General features: G+C 40.7%; 1 protein-coding gene across 5 annotated transcripts in view; it reads right to left on the bottom strand.

The window, feature by feature from the left end:
- The window catches only part of PLCH1 (phospholipase C eta 1), a 254,393-nt gene that overhangs the window by 20,727 nt on the left and 210,152 nt on the right, over window positions 1-23,514 (bottom strand). For 4 of the 5 annotated variants that reach the window (XM_060394436.1, XM_060394445.1, XM_060394449.1 and 1 more), the window contains exons 12-17: window positions 20,430-20,591; window positions 15,520-15,591; window positions 12,380-12,471; window positions 6,057-6,154; window positions 1,283-1,462; window positions 1,085-1,192 (exon numbers count right to left, since the gene is read on the bottom strand). In XM_060394436.1, the coding sequence (XP_060250419.1) occupies window positions 1,085-1,192; window positions 1,283-1,462; window positions 6,057-6,154; window positions 12,380-12,471; window positions 15,520-15,591; window positions 20,430-20,591 (712 nt within the window). The remainder of the gene's footprint in view (window positions 1-1,084; window positions 1,193-1,282; window positions 1,463-6,056; window positions 6,155-12,379; window positions 12,472-15,519; window positions 15,592-20,429; window positions 20,592-23,514) is intronic. The other variant, XM_060394448.1, reaches the window with a different exon arrangement.

The following is a 23,514-nucleotide window of genomic DNA, read 5'->3' as shown; positions in this document are numbered from 1 at the left end:
GATTCTTCAGGCAAGAATACTGGAGTGGGTAGCCATGCCCTCCTCCAGGGGATCTTCCTGACCCAAGAATCGAACTGGGGTCTCCTACTTTGCTGGCAGATTCCTTACCAGCCGAGCTACAGGGGAAGGCCAAACACCAGCCTACCAAGGAAGGCTACCGAATTATTAAACAGTGGTGACAAGAGTTATTTACATTCCAAGTTGATACAGCCACTATGGAAGACAGTATGGTGATTTCTTAAAAAACTAAGAATAAAATTACCATATGACCCAACAATCCCAATACTGGGCATAAACACTGAAAAAACCATAACTGAAAAAGACACATGTATCCCAGTGTTCACTGCAGTACTATTTACAACAGCCAGGACATGGAAGCAACCTAGATGCCCATGGACAGATGAATGGGTAAAGAATATATGGTACATATATATGGTGGAATATTACTCAGCCATTAAAAAGGAACACATTTCAGTCGGTGCTAATGAGGTGGATGAACCTAGAGCCTATTATACAGAGTGAAGTAAGTCAGAAAGAGAAAAGCAAATATACTGTATATTAACACATATACATGGAATCTAGAAAGATGGTACTGATTAACCTATTTGTATGGCAGCAGTGGAGATGCAGACATAGAAAACAGTCTTATGGACAGGGTAGAGGGGGCAGGAAGGAGAGGGTGGGACGAACAGAAACAGGATCATGGAAACATATGCACTAACATAGGTAAAATGGGATAATGGGATAACCAACAGGAATTTGCTATATAACTCAGGGAACACAAACCTGGGCTCTGTGACATCCTAAAGGGCTGGGATGAGGTGGGAGGTGTGAGGGAGGGGACATATATATACCTATGGCTGATCCATGTTGATGTATGGGTGGAAACCAACAAAATACTGCACTTAACCTTCTATTAAAAATAACTATTTTTTAAAAAGAGTTCTTTATTTACACTCCAATACTTATTTTTTCTCATTTTTAAAAATCATGTTGCAAAACACTGAGGCACTCTGCTTTCCCGAGTGCTCCTTCAGTAAATGTCTCTTGCTTTCAGAGATACGACTATGAATTTAACACACACCTTTGCACATCTGCTGGGGTTTGAGAACGTAGCCGCAATTGCCGTTTGTCTTGAATTTGGCTCGATTTAACTGCATCATTCGCCCTTCAGACTGGTAGTTCAGTGCCACTGTGCAAGTTCAAAGTTTAAGAGAATTAGGTAACATAGCAGCCTAGACTCAGACCCACGGAGAACTGTTCCTCCCAGAGGTATACACACCTAGCTGGCAACCTGCGTTCCAGTAGGGCAGAGGGTTGAAGTTACTGGAATCGATGCGGTAGGCGGAGGGATAAATCCTCGTGAGCTGCTTTTGGTTATAAATCATGAACTGCTCTGATTTCTGCTGAACAACTTGATGCGCTCTTGTTTCACTAAAGGATAACACGTTTCCTGTGGTTCCTAACGCGGGTTTTAACAAAGAAAACAGAAATGTGAGAACTGCGGCAAAGAAAACACCACTCATGCAAGATCCTGAGTCCGATTACACCAATAATAAAGGGCAGAGCGAAAGAGCGAATTCAACCAGAAGAGGCTCAGCTCCCGAGCAAGAAAGATCTATAAAATCCCGCTCCCAGGACTCTTTTACCATTTCAAATCAGAGCTTTGCATCTTGTTCAGGTAACTGTCTATTTTTGAATCCCATATTCTCTCAAGAGCATTCTCTTATCTCCTTACTTCATGTTGATCTGGCTAGTAGGAAGAGGGCAGAGAGGAACATTTTCTAGGTGCCTGATTCAAACAGAATAGCTTTGCCAGAGAGCAAGACACCTATGGATAAATAAAACTGTCTATGCAACTCATTCCTGATAAAAGGGAGACAATCATGGAAGGCATCATTTAGCAAGCACAGGTGTGAAACACATTCAGTGACTGCATTTGAGGCTTAAGAAAATAAAGGGAAAAGAGTAATTCCAAAACAGGAAAATTGGGTTTTAAACTTGATTTGAAAAGAATCTTGAAGCCAGTCAAAACCTGTTTGGGAGAAAGGAATAATAATGGAAAAAGAATTCAAAAGAATATTATAAAGAATATCCACCTAGCCAAGTTTATAAATAATGGGAAAAAATGGGAGGTTAAAAAAAAAAAACACAGGAAGCTGATATTAAAGTTTCTGCTTGGAGCATCATCAGAAAGGGATAATCTAGGGCCAACGATGCTACAAGTTAGGGGGTCACGATGGAGTAAACCTCCAAATATTCAATATCCTACCCCTTTCTCCTAATTCTGTCTTTTTGTGCCACACATCTAGAATGCCCCACCACTCCTACTTCTTCAGTAAATATCCATACCTCATCCCTAAAATGACCACCCAATCTCATCTGGACCTGTTGGGAGAGATCAGCCTAAACTTCCCCAGAGTCTCATTTTCATTCCAGTGTGTACTCTGAACCCAGACTGAAGGACATGGCCCATGAACCAGAGTTGAATTACTGTTTTACTGGACCTGAACTGTATCCAGACTGTACAAATTAATTTGTGCACAGTCTCCCAGGGCCCCTGTGGTCCTCGGGGTTGTATAGTCTTAGATATTAAATACTGGCCAAATTGACTAGCAACTACATTCTAGAGTTGGAACTTGAAACAGTCATAAATACAAGTGAGAGGCAAAGAAATTAGAGAATTACAGTGTTTAATTTGATGATTTCCTGCATACAGACTCCTTATCATATATATCTTATTGACATAACTTTTTAGCAAGGTTACATATCTCAAGCATACTAAAAATGATCATACTTGTAGATGTTGATGAGGAATACTTTGAACATAATAAAAGAAAATATAGTCTTTGTGACAAACCACCTTCAGATGTAACAGCACTAAAATTAGTACACTCTTTCCTCTCTCTACATAAATTAGGCACACCACACCATCAGTAAGATGACCTTGCTAATTAGGAACATGTCAATTAGTATATTAATAGAGCTGAGTTGTTTTGCATTAGGATAAACCATGCATTCATTATCTATTACTTATTTTGTGGTATAGATACACACACACACACAAGACAAAAATAGGTGATGTTCAAGAACTAAACAATCCTCAATATTATTTTCCATTATGCTAATGGGATTATGATTTCCTGAGGCATGCAGTAGAAATTATATTTCTATGAACCAAATATACCTCTAACTCCATTAAAATACTCCCCAAGTTTATTTTCTAGCTGTAGGTAGTTATTGGTTTCCCTTGTAGCTCAGTCAGTAAAAAATCCGCCTGCGATGCAGGAGACCTGGGTTTGATTCCTGGGTTGGGAAGATTCCCTGGAGAAGGGAATGGCAACCCACTCCAGTATTCTTGCCTGGAGAATCCCATGGACAGAAGAGCCTAGTGGGCTACAGTCCACGGGGTCACAAAGAGTCAGACATGACTGAGCAACTACATCACCACTACCCGGCCGTTATTATAAGAATATGACATTCAGGTATCACCTCATACTGGTCAGAATGGTCATCATCAAAAAGTCTACAAATAATAAATGCTGGAGACAGTGTGGAGAAAATGGAACCTTCTACCCTATTGCTGGGAATGCAAACTGTAGCAGCCACTACATTAAAAAGTGTGGAGTTTCCTTAAAAAACTAAACAGAGAACTACCATATGATCCAGCAATCCCACTACTAGGCATATATTCAGATAACACAAAAACTCTAATTCAAAAAGACACATGCATCTTGATGTTCATAGCAGCACTATTTGCAATAGCTAAGGCATGGGAGCAACTTAAATGTCCATCCACAGATAAATGGATAAAGAAGATGTGGTGTGTGTGTGTGTGTGTGTGTTTGTGTATACATACATACATCCATATACACACACACACACACCAGAGAACTCAGCCATAATAAAGAATAAAATAATGCCATTTGCAGCAATATGGATGAACCTAAAGATTATCATACTAAGTAAAGTAAGTGAGACAAAGACAGACAAATACTACATGATATGATTTGCATGTGAGATCTGAAGTATGACACAAATGAACCCATTTACACAATAGAAACAGACTCACAAACACAGAAAACAAAACTACGGTTACAAAAGAGGAAAGAGGAGGGATACATTAGGAGTTTGGGATTAATACATACAACTACTAATGGAAACAGTGACAGAATTTACTTTCTTGGGCTCCAAAATCACTGCAGATGGTGACTGCAACTATGAAATTAAAAGACGCTTGTTCCTTGGAAGAAAGTGAAAGTGTTAGTCACTCAGTCAAGTCCAATTCTTTATGACTCTCATAGACTGTAGCCCGCTAGTCTCCTCTGTCCATGGAATTTTCCAGGCAAGAATACTGGAGTGGGTTGCCATGCCCTCCTCCAGGGGATCTTCCCAACCCAGGGATTAAACCCAGGTTTCCTGCATTGCAGGCAGATTCCTTACTGTCTGAGCCACTAGGGAAGTATCTTGGAAGAAAAGCTATGACAAACCTACACAGCATATTAAAAAGTGGAAACATTACTTTGCCAACAAAGATCCATATAGTCAAAGCTATGGTTTTTCCAGTAGTCATGTATGGATGTGAGAGCTGGACCATAAAGAAGGCTGAATACCAAAGAATTGATGCTTTTGAACTGTGGTGTGGGAGAAGACTCTTGAGAGTCCCTTAGACTGCAAGGAGATCAAACCAGTCAATCCTAAAAGAAATCAGTTGTAAATATTCATTGAAAGGACTGATGCTGAAGGTTCAGTACTTTGGCCACCTGATGCAAGAGCTGACTCATTAGAAAAGACCCTGATGCTGGGAAACATTGAAGGCAGGAGGAGAAGGGGATGACAGAGGACGAGATGGTTGGATGGCATCACCAACTCGATGGACATGAGTTTGAGCAAGTTCCAGGAGATGGTGAAGGACAGGGAAGCCTGGTGTGCTACAGTCCATGGAGTCACAGAGTCAGACATGACTAAGAAACTGAACAAAAACAAGAACAAAATACATAAAATAAACAACAAGGCCCTCCTGTGTGGCACAAGGGACTAAATTCAACATCTTATAATAACTTGTAATGGAAAAAAATCTGGAAAAAAAGAAGGTTCACTTTCTCAGAAGTCTACAGGTTCTCATCACACACGAAGTTCAATTTTTCTTAATAATTGTCATCATCTGAAGAAGGATTAACACCAAAGGGAAGAAAATCTTCAGATAAAAAAATATACACTTGTAGAATAGGGGAAGAAAAAACAAAGATCTGAGGAAAAATCCTGGAGGTTGTGAAGACACAAGACTCAGAACAATATTGTTTCAGTACCGCTGAGGCATGAGAATGGGAGACTCTGATGTAATTTTCACTTCCAGTGAAACTACAATTATACTGAAAACCCACATGATCATAGTGTATCTTCATAAGCACTCAATAACTAGACAAAACACAAGTGAGAAGCGAAGAGGCTAAGGAGAAAGTGCAGCCAGCAGGAAGTCAGGGTAAGAAGAGTTGCGACTAGGATTTCTCAGCTCCACATATGGCAATTGATGGGTAAAAAACTGTGAAAGAGCCAATGCTTTTGAAATTTCTGCCCTTTTTGTTAAAATTGCAATCTGTGGGTTAAATTATTTTCATCAAGGTCAAAACTCTCAATGAGAAAATATGGGGCGTTTCAGGATGTTATTTTTGCCAATTAATTTCCTCTTTCTTCTAGTCATTCACACTTGGAATGGCCATCTGTGATCTGACCATCAAACTAGGTCAAGTGTCCATAGTTTAAACACAGGGAAGACCTTGCTCTGATCCATCTGCCTTTTTAATAATAAAGTCCTCCTCTGCCCTGCAGGAAATGTCTCTGACCTCTAGCCAGTTAGGCAAACAAAGTGATCAATAGAGCGCTCCCTGTGAGCTAAGTATTGTTCCAGCAATCAGTTTCCTGACGCTCAGGCTCAAGTTGGATTCTACGCAGTTCCAGAAATGTGTGCTGATGATTCGATTAACAAAAGTTTAATTAACAATTGACAAAGAAAGGTCAGGAGTGTTTATCCAGAAGTGAAAACACTCAGGCCTTACCATCATCCACAATGTCCTGGGCTGCCACAGAGTTTGTGTACACAACCAAATCAGAGAGCTCTCGACACAGCTTCATGGTTTTCCTTCGGCGGCCCAACCTGTAAAACACACCCAGGACTCATGACGTTTTAGAGCTAGAAGAAGTTTGGGCTTTTGGTTACTCCACCTTCCCTACCTGCTCTGATGGAGCCAGGATTAGAACCTAAATGTGATTTTTAGTTCAGTACTGTCTCCACCACAACACTCTACTCATGTGGTTTTATTCACTGTTCAGCCAGATTTTATCCACAGTCTCTTCTCCTGAATTTATGAGTTCTGTTGTGAAGGGCTGGATTCCTACCATTACCCAACTGTGGAGTAATACCAGAGTTTACCAGGGAATCACCCTACTTTGGCAGAAGGAGAACCTGGCTAGACTAAACAGCGTATTATACATCTAAGAGTCCCTTGGACTGCAAGGAGATCAAACCAGTCAATCCTAAAGGAAATGAACCCTGAATACGCATTGGAAGGACTGATGCTGAAGCTGAAGCCCCAATACTCTGGCCACCTGCTGCAAAAGGCTGACTCATTGGAAAAGACCATGATGCTGGGAAAGATTGACGGCAGGAGGAGAAGCGGGCAACAGAGGATGAAATGGTTGGATGGCATCACCAACTCAATGGACATGAGTTTGAGCAAACTCCAGGAGATAGTGAAGGACAGGAAAACCTGGTGTATGGTAGTCCATGGGGTCACAAATAGTCAGACACGAATTAGTGACTGAACAATAATACATCTAACAAGAAACACACCAAACTTTCCATAGTCATTATCTTCTAGAGGTATATTTATAGTGTTTTGATTTTCTTCTTTATACCTTTTCTATTAATATATTCAACTTTTTTAAGATAAACATCACTTACTCTTTCTATATATCTATACAGTATAGATCCTATAAACTACTCCTAGCATTTCTTTTCCTCCACAACTTTACAGATTCTACCACTTGCTCTTTGCCTCAGTAAAATTCTCCACGGAATACCACATTCCCTTTACAGAAGCACTTTTCTCCTCCCAGAAAACATATAATCATTAAAAACTTCAGTCCTCACCAAATATACACAAATGGCCAATAAGAAGATGCAAACCAAACTAAAATGAGATACCACTTCATGTCTACTAGGTTGGCTATAACCAAAAGGGTGGGTAATAATGTGTGTTGGCAAGGATGAGGAGAAATTGGAACGTTCACACACTACTGGAGAATTTTAAATGGCTCAATTGCTTTGCCAATATAGTTTGGCAGTCCAAAAACATGAAACAGTTACCATGTGACTCAGCAATTCCACTTTTAACTAATACCCAAGAGAAATTAAAACCTATATTTACAGAAAAATTTAGAAATGAATGTTCATAGTAGTATTATCTATAATAACTAGAACGTAAAAACAACCTAAATATCCTTCAGCTAGTGAACAAATAAAGTGCAATATATTCGTACAATGGAATATTATTCAACAATAAAAATGATGACGTACTGATGCATTCTACAACATGGATTAATCTTGGAAATATTATACTAAGTAAAAGAAATCAGAAAAAAATGGGCCAAATATGGTAGAATTCCATTTATAGGTAATGTCCAGAAAAGGCAAATTTATAGAGACAAAAAGCAGATTAGTTGGGGGACTTTGCTGGTGGTCCAGTGGTAAGACTCTACACTCCCAACACAGGAGGCGCAAGGTTGATCCCTGGTCTCGGAACTAAGATCCCCACATGCCACAGGGTGCAGCCCCAAATAAGTAGATTAGTTGGTATCAGGGGCTGGGGGAGAGGGGGATGGGAAATCTCTGCTAATGGTAGAGTTTATTTTTGGTGTGGTGAAAATGTTCTGGAATTATAGTGATGATATAGATTTATTCACTCTTTATATTTACTGAGCACCTAATGGAGATAAAATAGTAAACAAATCAGACAAAAATTCTTATCATAATGATATTTATAAACATTCAACAAAAGACTTAAGGTCAAAATGTGTCAGTAACTCATTTGAGAAAGAAGACATGAATACAAACAGGAATAAAAATCAATGGGAAGAAAGAGTCCATGTTCCTCCTTTACCATGTGATTAGGAAATTCTGTAGCCATAGGTGAAAAATCTGGTTTTGTGAAAGCAAATGATTATAAATGAATGTGAGGGAAGCCATGCCTAGAAATGACAAGTAAAGCCCCCAAGACACTCCATATTACAGAGAATTTCTACATACAGTTTGCTTTTTTTAATCCTTATCTAAAAATTGAGTTATTGAAGTCCCAAAAGGCTACAATCATAGCTGCTTGGGCCTTGGTAGCTATTACGGGCAAATTTCTAATTGATTTAAGTGAAGCATGGAACATGACTTTATGTGGCTGGCTATTGGGCTTCCCAGGCGGCACTAGCAGTAAAGAACCCACCTGCCAAAATAGGAGACATAAGAGATGCAGGTTTGATCCCTATATTGGAAGATGATTTGGAGTTGAGCCTTTGTCAAACTTATATTTGAGAACATTCACAGCAGAGGTCTCCTGGAAAGTGACTCTATTCTCTATATATCCTTTGGTGTAACTATTTATACATATTGGATTTTCTGTACCCTAAGGATAAGAACCATACACATCTTTGCCCTTACTAATTAGCTACTATCTTATATATGGACATTTTGTTGAAGTAAGGCTCAAATACAAAACTGAATTCAACACTGATTCTTTCCTACAGGACCTCTATGCCTCCAATTTTGTTTGTCTTTCAATCAAGCCACAGGTGTGTGTGTGGATGTGCACGTTTGTATATCTGTCTATCTATCTATGAAGCATATAATTTATATTCCTTTGTGAGACTTACTGTATATATAATCTTCCAGAAAATCCTATATCAAATCATGTATAACAATTTGGGTTCTAAAATTATGATCATTTTACTCATCCCAAATTCTACTGGTAATTAAATAGCAGGCCTCCCTGGTGGTCGGTGGTAAAGAATCTGCCTGCCAATGCAGGAGACATGGGTTTGATCCCAGGGTCAGAAGACCCCCTGGAGGAGGAAATGGCAGCTCACCCCATTATTCTTGCCTGGTGCACCCCATGGACAGAGGAGCCCAGTGGGCTTCAGTCCATGGGGTCACAAGAGTCAGATATGACTTAGTGACTCAACAACAAATAATAAAGCAGCAGCTGATATTTTTGAGCACTTAGTTAATTGGGGCAGGGCTCATCAGGCTAAACAGTTAAAGTCCTTTAATCCTTAAAGTGACCCTATGAAATAGATACAAATGAGGAGCCTACATAGCCCCATGTAAAAGTTGGAGGAACAAGAGTTTGAAGTCTGGCTGATTTCAGATTCCTGGCTCTTCTCATGTGCTTATCATCTGTCTTCTACTTCAATCTCCTGTAAAGCTCCTCTGTGCTAGTTCATGTGGCCCTTCTCCTCTGAAAATACCTTTTACCTGACAGATGTTACAGTTCAGATCATTTCAGTTGCTCAGTCGTGTCCAACTCTTTGGGACCCATGGACTGCAGCAAGCCAGGCATCCTTGTCCATCACCAACTGCCGAAGTTTACTCAAACACATGCCCATTGAGTCAGTGATGCCATCCAACAATCTCATCCTCTGTCATCCCCTTCTCCTCCCACCTTCAACCTTTCCCAGCATCAGGGTCTTTTCAAATAAGTCAGTTCTTCGCATCAGGTGGCCAAAGTATGGGAGTTTCAGCTTCAAGATCAATCCTTCCGATGAATATTCAGGACTGATTTCCCTTCGGATGGATTGGATGGATCTCTTTGCTGTCCAAGGGACTCTCAAGAGCCTTCTCCAACACCACAGTTCAAAAGCATCAATTCTTTGGTGCTCAGCTTTCTTTATAGTCCAACTCTCACATCCATACATGACCACTGGAAAAACCATAGCTTTGACTAGATGGACCTTTGTTGGCAAAATAACATCTCTGCTTTTTAATATATTGTCTAGGTTAGTCATAACTTTTCTTCCAAGGAGTAAGTGTCTTTTAATTTCATGGCTGCAGTCACCATCTACACTGATTTTGGAGTCCAAAAAATTAAGTCTGCCACAGTTTCCACTGTTTCCCCTTCTATTTGCCATGAAGTGATAGGACCAGATGCCATGATCTTCGTTTTCTGAATGTTGAGCTTTAAGCCAACTTTTTCACTCTCCTCTTTCACTTTCATCAAGAGGCTCTTTAGTTCCTCTTCACTTTCTGCCAGAAGGGTGATGTCATCTGCATATCTGAGGTTATTGATATTTCTCCTGGCAATCTTGATTCCAGCTTGTTCTTCATCCAGCCTAGCCTTTCTCATGATGTACTCTGCATAGAAGTTAAATAAGCAGGATGACAATATACAGCCTTGATGTATTCCTTTTCCTATTTGGAACCAGTCTGTTGTTCCATGTCCAGTTCTAACTGTTGCTTCCTGACTTGCATACAGATTTCTCAAGAGGCAGGTCAGGTGGTCTGGTATTCCCATCTCTTTCAGAATTTTCCACAGTTTATTGTGATCCACACAGTCAAAGTCTTTGGCCTAGTTGATAAAGCAGAAATAGATGGTTTTCTGGAACTCTTGCTTTTTCGATGATCTGGAGGATATTTGATCTCTGGTTCCTCTGCCTTTGCTAAATTCAGCTTCAACATCTGGAAGTTCACAGTTCACATAATGTTTAAACCTGGCTTGGAGAATTTTGAGCACTACTCTGCTAGTGTGTGAGATGAGTGCAATTGTACGGTAGTTTGAGCATTCTTTGGCATTGCCTTTCTTTGGAATTGGAATGAAATCCAGTCCTGTGGCCACTGCTGAGTTTTCCAAATTTGCTGGCATATTGAGTGCAATACTTTCACAGCATCATCTTTCAGGATTTGAAACAGCTCAACTGGAATTCCATCACCTCCACTAGCTTTGTTTGTAGTGATGCTTCCTAAGGCCCACTTGACTTCACATTCTAGGATGTCTGGCTCTAGGTGAGCGATCATGCCATCGTGAGTTATCTGGGTCATTAAGATCTTTTTTGTACAGTTCTTCTGTGCATTCTTGCCACCTCTTCTTAAATCTTCTTCTGTTAGGTTCATACCATTTCTGTCCTTTATTGAGCTCATCTTTGCATGAAATGTTCCCTTGGTATCTCTAATTTTCTTGAAGAGATCTCTAGTCTTTCCCATTCTATTATTTTCCTCTATTCCTTTGCACTGATCACTAGAAAGGCTATTATCTCTCCTTGCTATTCTTTGGAACTCTGCATTCAAATGGATATATCTTTCCTTTTCTCCTTCGCTTTTTGCATCTCTTCTTTTCACAGCTATTTGTAAGGCCTCCTCAGACAGTCATTTTGCTTTTTTGCATTTCTTTTTCTTGGGGATGGTCTTGCTCCCTTTCTCCTGTACAATGCCACAAACCTCTGTCCATAATTCATCCTGCACTCTACCAGATCTAGTTCCTTAAATCTATTTCTCACTTCCACTGTATAATCGTTAGGGATTTGATTTAGGTCATACCTGCATGGTCTAGTATTTGTCCCTACTTTCCTCAATTTAAGTCTGAATTTGGCAATAAGGAGATCATGATCAGAGCCACAGTCAGCTCCCAGTCTTGTTTTTGCTGACTGTATAGAGCTTCTCCATTTTTGGCTGCAAAGAATATAGTCAATCTGATTTCAGTGTTGACCATCTGGTGATGTCCATGTGTAGAGTCTTCTCTTGTGTTGTTGGAAGAGGGTGTTTGCTATGACGAATGCGTTCTCTTGGCAAAACTCTGTTAGCCTTTGACCTGCTTCATTCTGTACTCCAAGGGCAAATTTGCCTGTTACTCCAGGTGTTTCTTGACTTCCTCCTTTTGCATTCCAGTCCCCTATAATGAAAAGGACATCTTTTTTCTTATTTTGGTGTTAGAAGGTCTTGTAGGTCTTCATAGAACCGTTCAACTTCAGCTTCTTCAGCATTACTGGTCAGGGCATAGACTTGGATTACTGTGATATTGAATGGTTTGCTTTGGAAATGAACAGAGATCATTCTGTCGTTTTTGAGATTGCATCCAAGTACTGCATTTCAGACTTTTTGCTACTCCATTTCTTCTAAGGGAATTCTTGCCTGTTGCAGCCAGCATTTATTAAGAGCCCACTGTACACCAGGCTGTAAAAGTCCCCTACATATATTATCATCTCATATCCTGTCACATGTCCCACTGCACTGAGCCCTTTACCCTGTGATCTGATTTTCTCGATACATACAACTAACCAGCCAAGCTGATGGGGATAGAGAGGTCCTAGGAGCCTGAGTAAGAAACATGCGGAGTTTTCTTACCGGTACAGCTGGCCAGTTTCCTTGCCAGGATTCTGCTGTGCATCCTCCTCATCATCAGTACTATAAGATTTAGACCGTGATTTTGCGGTTTTCTGCCAGAAAAATCAGAGCAAACTTAACACAAACTCATTGCATCAGGTACCTCTACAATATACAGAAAATGAAATGAACTTTAAAATACACACAGACACACAAGGACAGTAACCTGGAGGAAAATAACTGACCAAACATTGCAGCTTGCCTTAGCAACAAGCATTTGCTGTTTAGTCACTAAGCCATGTCTGACTCATTTGGGACGCTATGGATTGTAGCCTGCCAGGTTCTTCTGTCCATGGGATTTCCCAGGCAAGAAAGCTGGAGTGGTGGCCATTTCCTACTCCAGTGGATCTTCCCAATCTAGAGATAAAATCCACATTTCCTGTGGCTCCTGCGTTGGCAGGCAGTTTCTTTACCACTGACCCACTTGGGAAGCCTAATAACAAGAGTGTCTTTGACCAAAATTATCTTAAAATAATCAAGGCAAAACTGTTGGTTTCATGCTGTAAAACTGACTTCTAAGGCACATAAAATATAGATCTTAGACTATTAGTCACACATTAAAGGTTTCTATGAAGGGTAGGGTCAAGTTGTAATATTTATTTAAATGATTATAAGGGATAAAGTGTCCTCACATAGAAAGCTCACTGTTCCTTTTGAATTACTTATAAAAGGCAGATTTCATTAAAAAAAAAAAAAAGAAAGACAAGCAGTAATTTTTCAAATGAATAACTGCCATTCCTGCTTTTGTTCAGTATGGACTCAAAAACTCATCTAAGTCAAACTGTTCTTTCGAGATTTTGACCCATTTTAATTTCTAGAGCAGAATGAAGATTATTACCTATGGTATTCAGGCTGAAAGACTGTAGGACTAACCTGATGTCTTTGGACAGATTAGCTGTTAGACCCAAAACCTTAGCAATGATGCAGTTTCATCCCCACAACATTGGAAATAAATCCAATATTTGTCAACACATATCTCAACAACATAAATAATGGGGAGGGACCCTAGTAACTGTAGAAAACAATGTCACCAAATCTCAGCTTCTACAAACAAAGGTAAAACTTTCAGACAAGTACCTTGGATATCTGGGGAACATGTCTTAGAAGAGGAAAGGGACTCCATCCTCACATTACCATGGGACCAAATTGCCTTCCAGATTTTCTCATTCATAATCAACACAAAAGCAAGCTACACTATTGGCATAAATGCACTCTACTGCACTGACAGCAAGGGGCCAATTTAGTCTGGAACCTTCTCAGGTCTTGGTTATGCCTTGAGGACCACAGTGTACCTGGAGTGGGAACCCAAGCATCTGATGAGCTCATGTTTCATACTGGCCTCTCATCATGCTGATAAATCAGTTAATCTCTCAAGTTCCCTATTGTACTTTTCTAAAGGGCAGAAAAAAAAACATCTATCTTAAAGGATTATTATTTTTGTGGTGATTAAATAAGATGGCATGGAAAGTTGTATAAACTTTGTATTAACTTCCAGTTTAAAATACTATTAACTTTTAAAAAAATAATGTATAAAGTCTTGAGGACATTCATTCTTATGACTTAAGACATAATAAAGTCTGATTGTGTAGTAGCTAAAGCACTCCCTAAAAGCTTTACTTTGGAAAATAATTTTAATTTAAACGAGTAATTGTAATCAAGAAATGAAATATTCTTCAATTCCATACACAGTAATTTGAAGAGTTACAAAAATAATAAATCTATTTCTCAGGTTCATTTTAAAATATAAAATGCAAAAAGCAGAAATAAGTAATAATAATCAATGACAGGTATTTGGAGAAACGATGATATATTTTCATTATATAAAGTTTTGACACATCATCATTAGCATACCATATAATCAGTTTCATCTTACTTTTTTAAGGTTTTGCATGTTGAACTTTTTAGAGAGATCATCTTTCAATGGCTCATAATTGTCCACTGTGTGAACGAATCATAGTTTACTTAAGCAGTCTATATGGGAGAACATTTTTATTGTTTTCAGTTTATTATGACTATTTTGTCCAAACTTTTAATAAATTATCTTATTGATGGACAGGAAATTCTAGATACAACATTCTTTAAAGTACAAGAAATGGCCTTGGGAAACCTCATGCATAAAATTCATCACTTAATAACTGCTTTACCTTTTTATTGACATATCACATACACTTAGAAAAGTACAAGAACTGTAAGTGTACAGCATAATAACTTTCCACACGTGAAACCACCCAAATGAGGCAATGGAATATTATCTGCCCCCAAATCTTCAGATTCTCCCACTTGGTCATCACCTTCTCCCCAGAAGTAACTACTATCCTGACTTTAACCCCATAGATTTTTTTTTTTGCCTATTTTTGAGGTTCATATAAATGGACTCAAACTATACGCACTCTTCTGGATCTGGCTTCTTTCGCTCAATGTCATGTTTACAAAGATCACACTATTGCATGTAGTTGTAGTTTTGTCATTCCCATTGATGATATTTTCTTACACAAGTACACCATCATTTTTATTCACTGTATCATTGATAGACATTTGAACTGTTTCCTATTTGTACTATTACAAATAAGGCCCCTATAAATAGCACTGCTTCAGTCTCATGACACACACCTAACAATAGAGCTGATAAGCCACTCACGGTTCATAGAATGGTTGAGTAGATACTGTGAGGGTGTTATTGTGGAGGATGTATGCAGAATCTCAACATCATTCTAATTTACGTTCCCAGGACTGATCAGGGTTTTTCCATATCAGTCACTTGGATATCTTCTATTGTGAAGCACAGTTGAGTCTTTTGCTCATTTTTTTAAAAAAAATTAGAGTGCTTTCTATTGATTTGTAGAGATTTTTTAATAAATTCAGGATATAAGTCCTTTGTGTGATATGTGTAGTGAAAATATTATTTCCCAGTATGCTATTTGCTTTCATACTTCTGACGAACAGAAGTTCTTAAATTTTAAAGTAGTTTCACTATCAATCTTTTCCTTTTCTGGGGTCCTATTTAAGGAATCTACAGTTATTCCAAGGTCATGATCTCCTGTTACCTTCTTGACTCTTTAGATTAACTGAACTATGCAAATCATCACTCTTAGTTCATTTACCTTATGTTTTCCGAAGTTGGTCATGAGGGATCGTCCATGTGCCTTCTTTCCACTTTCCTTTGCCTCTGGATGCTGAGTAAATAAAGCATAATATGATTGTTTATCTTCTTTGTTTTTGTTTTGTCCTCAATTCTGGTGGAAGAGAATGGGGCCCCTCTCTCCTTCTGCCTCCAGGTGGGCAGCAAGCAAGTACCGCTCATTTCTTCCTGCTCTGCCCTCCATTTCCCTGCAGGTGCTGTGTCTGTCTTCAGAGAGGGGGACATGCACAGGCTAGAGGTCTCTACTCCAGGGGACAGAAAGCCACCCTGCTAAAAGGGTTTAGGCTCTTATCCAATTACCATCCCTAAAAATATGTATTAGGTGATTCACACGATCTAGGGGGAGACCTATAGGCCCTCCCTGCCCTCCCAGGACTTCCAGCTGAACAGAGATCATCTCATAAAAAGGAAGAATGTGGGTGAGAAAAACCACCCCAAATCAAAAGGTCAGGGAGAGCATCTACATATATCTAGAGAAACTAATTAAAGATGCAATTCAGAAGTGGGAGGCTGGGTTGGGGAAAGAGGCAGTTCAGAAAATGCTAGAGAAGGGTGGGTAGCAGGTTTACAGGTTTATATGTATTGGCTGGTTTATATGTATTGACTGTCTTTGAAGATCTATTAAAGCTGATCATTAACTCTTCAAAAACGCTGGAATTAAGAAAGTGGTTCACATGTGGCATAGAAGTAACTCTGCTCTCTAAGTTAGAAGATTCAATTCTGCCACCAAGTAGTCACAGGGGCTTTGGCAAAACTCACTCTCTTGACCTCAGTTCTCTTATCTGTGAGTTGAGGGGGAGGAATACACCAATTAACCTCTGAGTTCCTTTCTAGTTCTAGTAGCTCATCCCTCAGTAGGGGAACATGTCATCTACTGTCCAAAACAGGACTCTGAAGAGTAAAATGGGGCACTTTTAGTAATGACACTGGGACAACAGGTATGAAGTGGGTCCGTCCCAGGCAGGTTGAGGTATAAGGTCATGTATTTAACAGGGACCTACTTCCCTGGTGGCTCAGACGGTAAAGTGTCTGTCTACAATGCAGGAGACCCGGGTTCGATCCCTGGGTTGGGAAGATCCCCTGGAGAAGGAAATGGCAATCCACCCCAGGACTATTGCCTGGAAAATCCCATGGACAGAGGAGCCTGGTAGGCTACAGCCCATGGGGTCACAAAGAGTCGGACATGACTGAGTGACTTCACTCACTCACTACTATGCCCCAAGGGCTATACCAAGTACATTACATATATTCTTTAATCCTAATATATACAACCATGCCTAGAGACAACTGTAATTAAAATCCCAGCTTTACAGATAATAAAAACTAAAGTATAGCAAAGTTAGATAACATGCCCAAAGTTGCAAAGCCAGTTGATGATAAAACAGGGATTCTGTATAGTTCTAAGTCTCCTGTCTGACTTGCTACCTCTCCCCTACTCTATATTCCCTCTTTATGTAGAAATATATACAAATCTCTCTCCCCAGCTTGACCTCTCCTTGAGCATCAACACCACACCGTTAATTGAATTAATGGATCAGACATCATGATAAGAACTTGACATGTATACAAGGGAGACAGCAAGCAAGAGAGGTGCGGACCCTGTTCCTCCCTGGGCTTGCACTTTAATGATGGACACAAACAATCATAACACACTTGGACAAGACTATGGTGGGGAAGGTCCAGCATGCTGCCTCATGACAGAGAAGGCAGAGTAAAGACTTCTAAGGGGACATGTTACAAAAGCTGAAGCCATAGATAGGTAGACATTGTCTATGTGTTGGGAAAAAGAAGGGTACTGTGGCCAAGGAAAGCGTGAATGCAAAGGCCAAATGCTGTCACATGGTGCCTTCCAGGAAACTAAGTTGGGGGGGTGTGTGTGTTTAGATTATACACATGCATTAGTTGACCTCAGAGTGGGGGTTGGCTCATCTTTTGGGCTATAGTGTGCAATGTGAACTTTATCCTCCAAGCCATGAACAACATTTGAATGGTTTACGATAGAAAAACAACAAGGTCAGACACGTATTTCTGAAATATCACTATGGTAGTAGTCGTATAGATGAGAGAATGGAGGGAGTGGGAGCTCGGGAGAGCTGGAAAAGTCTATTTAAGGACAAGTTAAGGCTACCCAGATGACCGGAACTGGGATGTAAAAAAGGGGTGGGTTCAAGGACTTAAGGTAGGCATCCTTCCTGTATATACTAAGTCCTTCCAGTGGAAAGGAGGAGATTTCATTGTCATTTTATGTCAGGGATCTCCAGGGGAAAGACGGCAGAGTAGCACACACTACTGTACTGCTGGGTGCTGATCCGGGGGGAGGGAGCTGAAGTGAGCGTCTCCCGAGCCCCACAGCACGTTCACAGGCTTGGCTTCACGTATGCCTATGTATCTGACACAGATGGACTTCTCTCAACAGTAACCTGTCTTTGCTTGCCCACTGAGTCAAAACCATATTTGAAAAACTGACACAACAGCAGGCTTAAAAAATCGTAACACTTTGTAGTCAGTTTAAGTCACAGGCTCCCATTTACTTAATGCAAGTCTAATGCATTCTTGCAGTCACCCAAATTTAAGGGAGAGTAAAAAACAAGAAAAAGGAGGATAAGCTTTGTCCTACCACATATCTGAAATCTGAAGTCCACTGCCATCTTACTTGATGAGGAAATTACCATTAGGATCTCTTCCATAAAAGAAAGATGAACCTGTTTTGTCTCTTCAAAAATCTCTAAGATCTGCTATTGCCTTTCCAGTTGGGATGATCTAGGATGGAGCAAAGACGTCTCCAAAAGCATAAGGGGAAGTGACTGGTCCAGATTAGCCAAAGAGAGTTCACCAGGAACAAGAAGCAGAAAAATCAAGCCGGGCAAACCCAATGTTATTTGACAGACATTTGTGTGGTGGAAAGTAGAGGCTGGAGGCCAGGGAGGAAGGAGTGAGGCTTTACAGCTATTCACAGAAATGTTTAAGAAAATGCAAAACTGTATGATAAACTGTAGGGCAATGATGCTGTAATTGACATTCTGTTTGTCCCCCAACAATTCATTCTGCCCATCCAGCATGGAGTTTCAGAAGTGCCAGTTCCAAGGATAAGCAATCACTGGCATCAGCAAGCCTATGCTATCCTATGCCCATGCTGATTTACTGTTCCAAGGAGAACACATATACAAGGTCACAGGGATCAGCTCAGGGATCGTCACATGAGCTAAGCTGCTCATCCAGAAGTCAGTACAAATTCTGGTTTGTTGGATGAGGCACATTCACTGTCTCACTCTCTCTGGGCTTGGACCAAGAAACATATAGTTCAGGGGCCTGCTGGCAGTCACCCTGCAACCACCAGGAGAGGGGAAACCAGACAGGGGATGATGCTAATTACATGGTAGCTAGAACAGAAAGACATGGTTTTGATGACCCTGCTTAGCCTCTGAATTAAGCCCACCTTGAAGGCCATTCTGCAAATGAACTTGCCACTTACCTAACCCAACATCGTTCTTCATTATTTAAGCCACTTTGAATGAGGTTTTCTATGTTTGGAAGCAAAACAGACCTGAGAATCAGCAAGGTGTTTGAATGGTTGGACTTCTGTAGGGTCTAGAAAGTAACCACCAATGCTGAGTGGTCACTCAGATCCATGGGTAATGATCTTCCCTCTGCTGGGGTATGCTGAGCCCTGGAGGTCAGACAGCAGTAGCAGGGGAGGCTGCTATCAACTAAGCCAGAGACCACATGGATCTCCTTTGAGCCAGAATAAATGCCCTCAATGTCCTGCCATGATAACATCAATAAACCCACCATCTCTCTCCCTTGCCCATTTGTACTTTATCAGAAGGCAGAATAAAAATCTCACCCAGAGCCTAAACCATTCATTCATTCAACAACTATGCATGAAGGTCATAACAAGTCCCAGGCACTAGACAAGTCAGAAAAAAAATGGTTATCAAGACTGACATGGTTCCTGGCTTCATGAGATCTTATAGTCTAATTGAGAAGATAGATATTGAACAAGAAATTGCAAATAAACTTCTTTAAAAAGAAGATACAACAGACTACCATCAACAATATAAAAGGGATGACTAACGTAATCTAGGTGTCAAGGCAAGACTCATTCAAAAGACCACATAGATGCTGGAATTTAAAAGCCTAAGTAGAAGTTAGCTAGAGTAGATGTGGGAATGGAGTGTTTCAAGCAGAGAAAATGGAAATTGAGGAAGACCAAGGCAGTTAGATGATTGTGGCTGGTGTGACAGTTGTGGATGGTGGTGTGACAGGGGAAACGGGGAGATATGAGACTGGAGAGGTAGGTGGGAATGCAATTATGTGGGTCCTCGAAAGCCCAGTTAAAGAGTCTGTCATTTATTCCAAGCATAACAGAAAGCCACTGAAAACTTCTGAACAGTGGAGTGACATGATCAGATTTGCATTTTTAAAATCTCTTGCTGATATCAGAGAGGAGGTTAGATTGAAAGGGGGCAAGAGAAGTCTAAGTGAGAGTTGACATTGGCCTGAATGAGGACATGCCATAGAGAAGAGAGGTGGACAGACACACATTTAGGAGGTATGATCAACAGGGCATGGAGGCCACCTGAATGAGCCCTCAACCTCACCTGAGCACTTGCCAGGACGGTAACTGCAGGGACATGGGGCTTTGTCCCAAGGATCCCAGTGAAACAGGTCCGCCCCCACCTGTGCCCTTTAAGCTATTACTCACTATTTCTAACATCATTTTGCAGGAGGAGACTTTCATTTTTCCAGCAACATAAGGGCAGAAATGGAAGAAACTGGAGAAGCATTCCAAAAAGAGACAGATGATGAGAAACAAAGCATGAGGTGCTTTCTTTTTCCTGTCGAGGACAAGCACAGGAGGGAACTGTATACCTGCTTCAGGTGTGCATTTAAGCCTTCATGCGTGGCCTTCAGGAGTGCCCTCACTGTGAAACTATCAGGATCTTCCTTGTCTCGAATCTGAGATTCTTTTAACAGCGACTCCAGTTTTTTCCTTATGAAAGATTCCACCTGATGCTCAGTGGTCCCATTATTCTGCAAAGAATTAAGCAATGGAAATCATGTCTCTTAAGAAACACAGAGTCACTTAGAATGCACCCCTCACTCAAACCAGCATTGCTGCTATAATTTCTCTCTCAATTACCTGTAAGGAGTTAAGCTTATTGTACCAGTTTTGTCCATCTCCTGCCAGCCCTCCACCAATCCCATAAAATAATGATGACTATGACTGCATTCAGCTTTCAGCAACCTTATAGTGTTATCATCATTTCCATTTCAGAGATGTAGAATCTGATGCTTAGAGAAATTAAATAAGTTGCTCCAGGTTACAAAGCTAGTAAGTACCTGAGGCAGGATTCAAACTCAGGTCTTTTGGAGACTACGTTTTCTCTATCTACTGGGTTGACTGAAAAGCTTGTTTGGATTTTTCCATATGATGTTCTGGAAAAACCTGAACAAACATTTTGGCCAACCCAATACACAGGTAAATTTGAGCAAGAATATGCTACTTAAATCACTTCCTTCACTGAGGGGAGAAGAGTGCTGCAGAAATCTCTGGAAGCAAGGATTATTCTGAGATAAAATATCTTTCCTATCTCTGCACCACTGTGTAATTGGAGGGAACTCACTATTGACCTGTGCCATGACTAGGCACTGTAATTACTTTAAGATAACAACTAACTTCAACTGTTTTGGATAAAAAAGATCTGCTTGTGTCCAGATGAAAACTTGTACAATTTTTAGATGATCAGGGGACCCAGATTTCCTAGAAGTCTGCTTAGCAGCAGAGCTTTTTGGTCCCTTGTTCTACCTGAAACCAATGACCCAAGCTCTGCTCACCTCTCCTCTCCTTCTCAGCTCCTAACCCCTCTCCCAGTGTCCAACATTCTTCTGTGAACTCTTCAACCACTTGTCAGAGGCCAACTCATCCAAAGGTAAGGAATACTCTTCCGCCAAAACAATTCCCCTAGTCCTCATTAAAAGTTTAAGACCATTTTTCTGCTTGCAAATTTGTTACTAAGAGGTTATTATACTTAAAATACAGAACAGGCAGTTTTTCAGTAATAACATTCATTTTCACAAAATCTTGTGAGGGCAAAGCAATATAAATACAAAGGGAAATTGGGGTGGGGGAAGGCTACATCAGGAGAGGTTATTGAATTTCCCTGTATTAACATCACATATATGAATATCTTTAATATACCCAGTGAATGAGGCCCTCAGGTTCTGCAGGAGATGCAGAGATGGAAAATAGCTGGTCCTTGACATCAGCAAAGACCCCATTAGGCTAACAAAGGCATGTCCTCAAATAACCTACCCTGGTCTGCACAGCTGCCTGCAAAAAGTGCAAATGACCACACAACAGTGGTTCTGAGAAGGAACATGGCATTTCTGCCTGAGTGACCACAAAGACCTCATAGAAAGGGGTGGAGGGGTAGAGGGGGACTCTGTACGGCAACTAAAACTTCAACAGTGATGAAGAGATGGGCTTTCCTATCACCCATCATTCTAGTAAAGATTTTATATTAGCAAAGTGTGTTTTATGAACACAGGAACATCTTTGTTTTCATGGAGCAGAAGTTCATGAAGGAGGGTGTGAAGTGAAAGTTGCTCAGTCGTGTCCAACTCTTTGAGACCCCATGGACTATACAGTCCATGGAATTCTCCAGGCCAGAATACAGGAGTAGGTAGCCATTCCCTTCTCCAGGGAATCTTCCCAACCCAGGGATTGAACTCAGGTCTCCCGCATTGCAGGCAGATTCTTTCCCGGCTAAGCCACCAGGGAAGCCCAAGAATACTGGAGTGAGTAGCCTATCCCTTCTCCAGAGGATCTTCCCGACCCAGGAATCCAACCAGAGTCTTCTGCACTGCAGGATTCTTTACCAACTGAGCTACAGGGAAGTCCCCATGAAGGAGGGCAATGGTGGATAAAACCGAAAAAGTACTTTGGGGCCAGGCTGTGGAGACACCTGAAAGCCAGTAGTCAAGAGGTATGGAGTTGCTGAGAGACTCTGAGTAGACAAGTGTCTGGATCACACTGAAGAAATAATATTAACCAGGCAGCGTGTGCAGAAAGATGAAAGATACCTATAGGTGAAAAGCCAGGCACATCAGTTCCCACTACGAGCATTAAGGCCAATGTGCTGATGGGGGATTTAATGAAGATGACAGAGTCTGAGAGCATTTTGCATAAAACAAACACATACTGAGCTGTTATATGCAAGATGAAAGCATTGACAAGGCACAATCCCAATCCCACTGTCATAGAACTCTCAGTGTCACCGAGGAGACAGACACATCACTGGATAATTACGTAACAGGTGCAAGTAGGGTGACAGATGCTTCATGGGTGAATGGAGAAGGGGCACTGCCCTCAGCCTCGGAAATGCAGCAGAGACTTCCAGGGGCAGAGGACACTGGAGCCAGGTCTTGAAAGATGTGTGTGCCCATGGCTGATTTATGATGATATATGGAAGAAGCCAGCACAATGTTGTAAAGCATTTATCCTCCAACAAAATTTTTTTAAAAGATGCAAAAAATAAAAAGGAAGAGTGTATTAGGTTCCTGTGGCTGCTGTGATAAATTACCACATACCTGGTAGCTTAAAGTCAAGCGATGTTTATTTTTTCACAGTGTCAGAGGCCAGAACTGTGAAAGTAAGCTGTGGTCAGGGCTACATTCAGCCTCTCACAGGCTCTAAGGGGAAAATCCTTCCCTGCTTCTCCCATTTTACGGTGGTGCCAAGCTTTCCCCAGCTCATGGCAGCAGAACTCTAGTCTCTTCCTCTGTCTTCACATGGCCTTCGCTGTGTCCCCACTCCTAACATTCATAAAAGGTGGCTGCTCCCACAAAAAAGGATGCTTGTCACTGCATTTAAGACTCACTGAGTTAATCCAGAATGATCTCATTTCTAGATTCTTAACCTAGTTACATCTACGAAGACTCTTTTTCCAGTTGA

Source organism: Ovis aries, chromosome 1, assembly GCF_016772045.2.
Source record: "Ovis aries strain OAR_USU_Benz2616 breed Rambouillet chromosome 1, ARS-UI_Ramb_v3.0, whole genome shotgun sequence".
Classification (NCBI taxonomy): Eukaryota; Metazoa; Chordata; class Mammalia; order Artiodactyla; family Bovidae; genus Ovis; species Ovis aries.
Note: the sequence above shows the minus strand (reverse complement) of the source record. Positions and strands in the feature narration are given on the sequence as shown.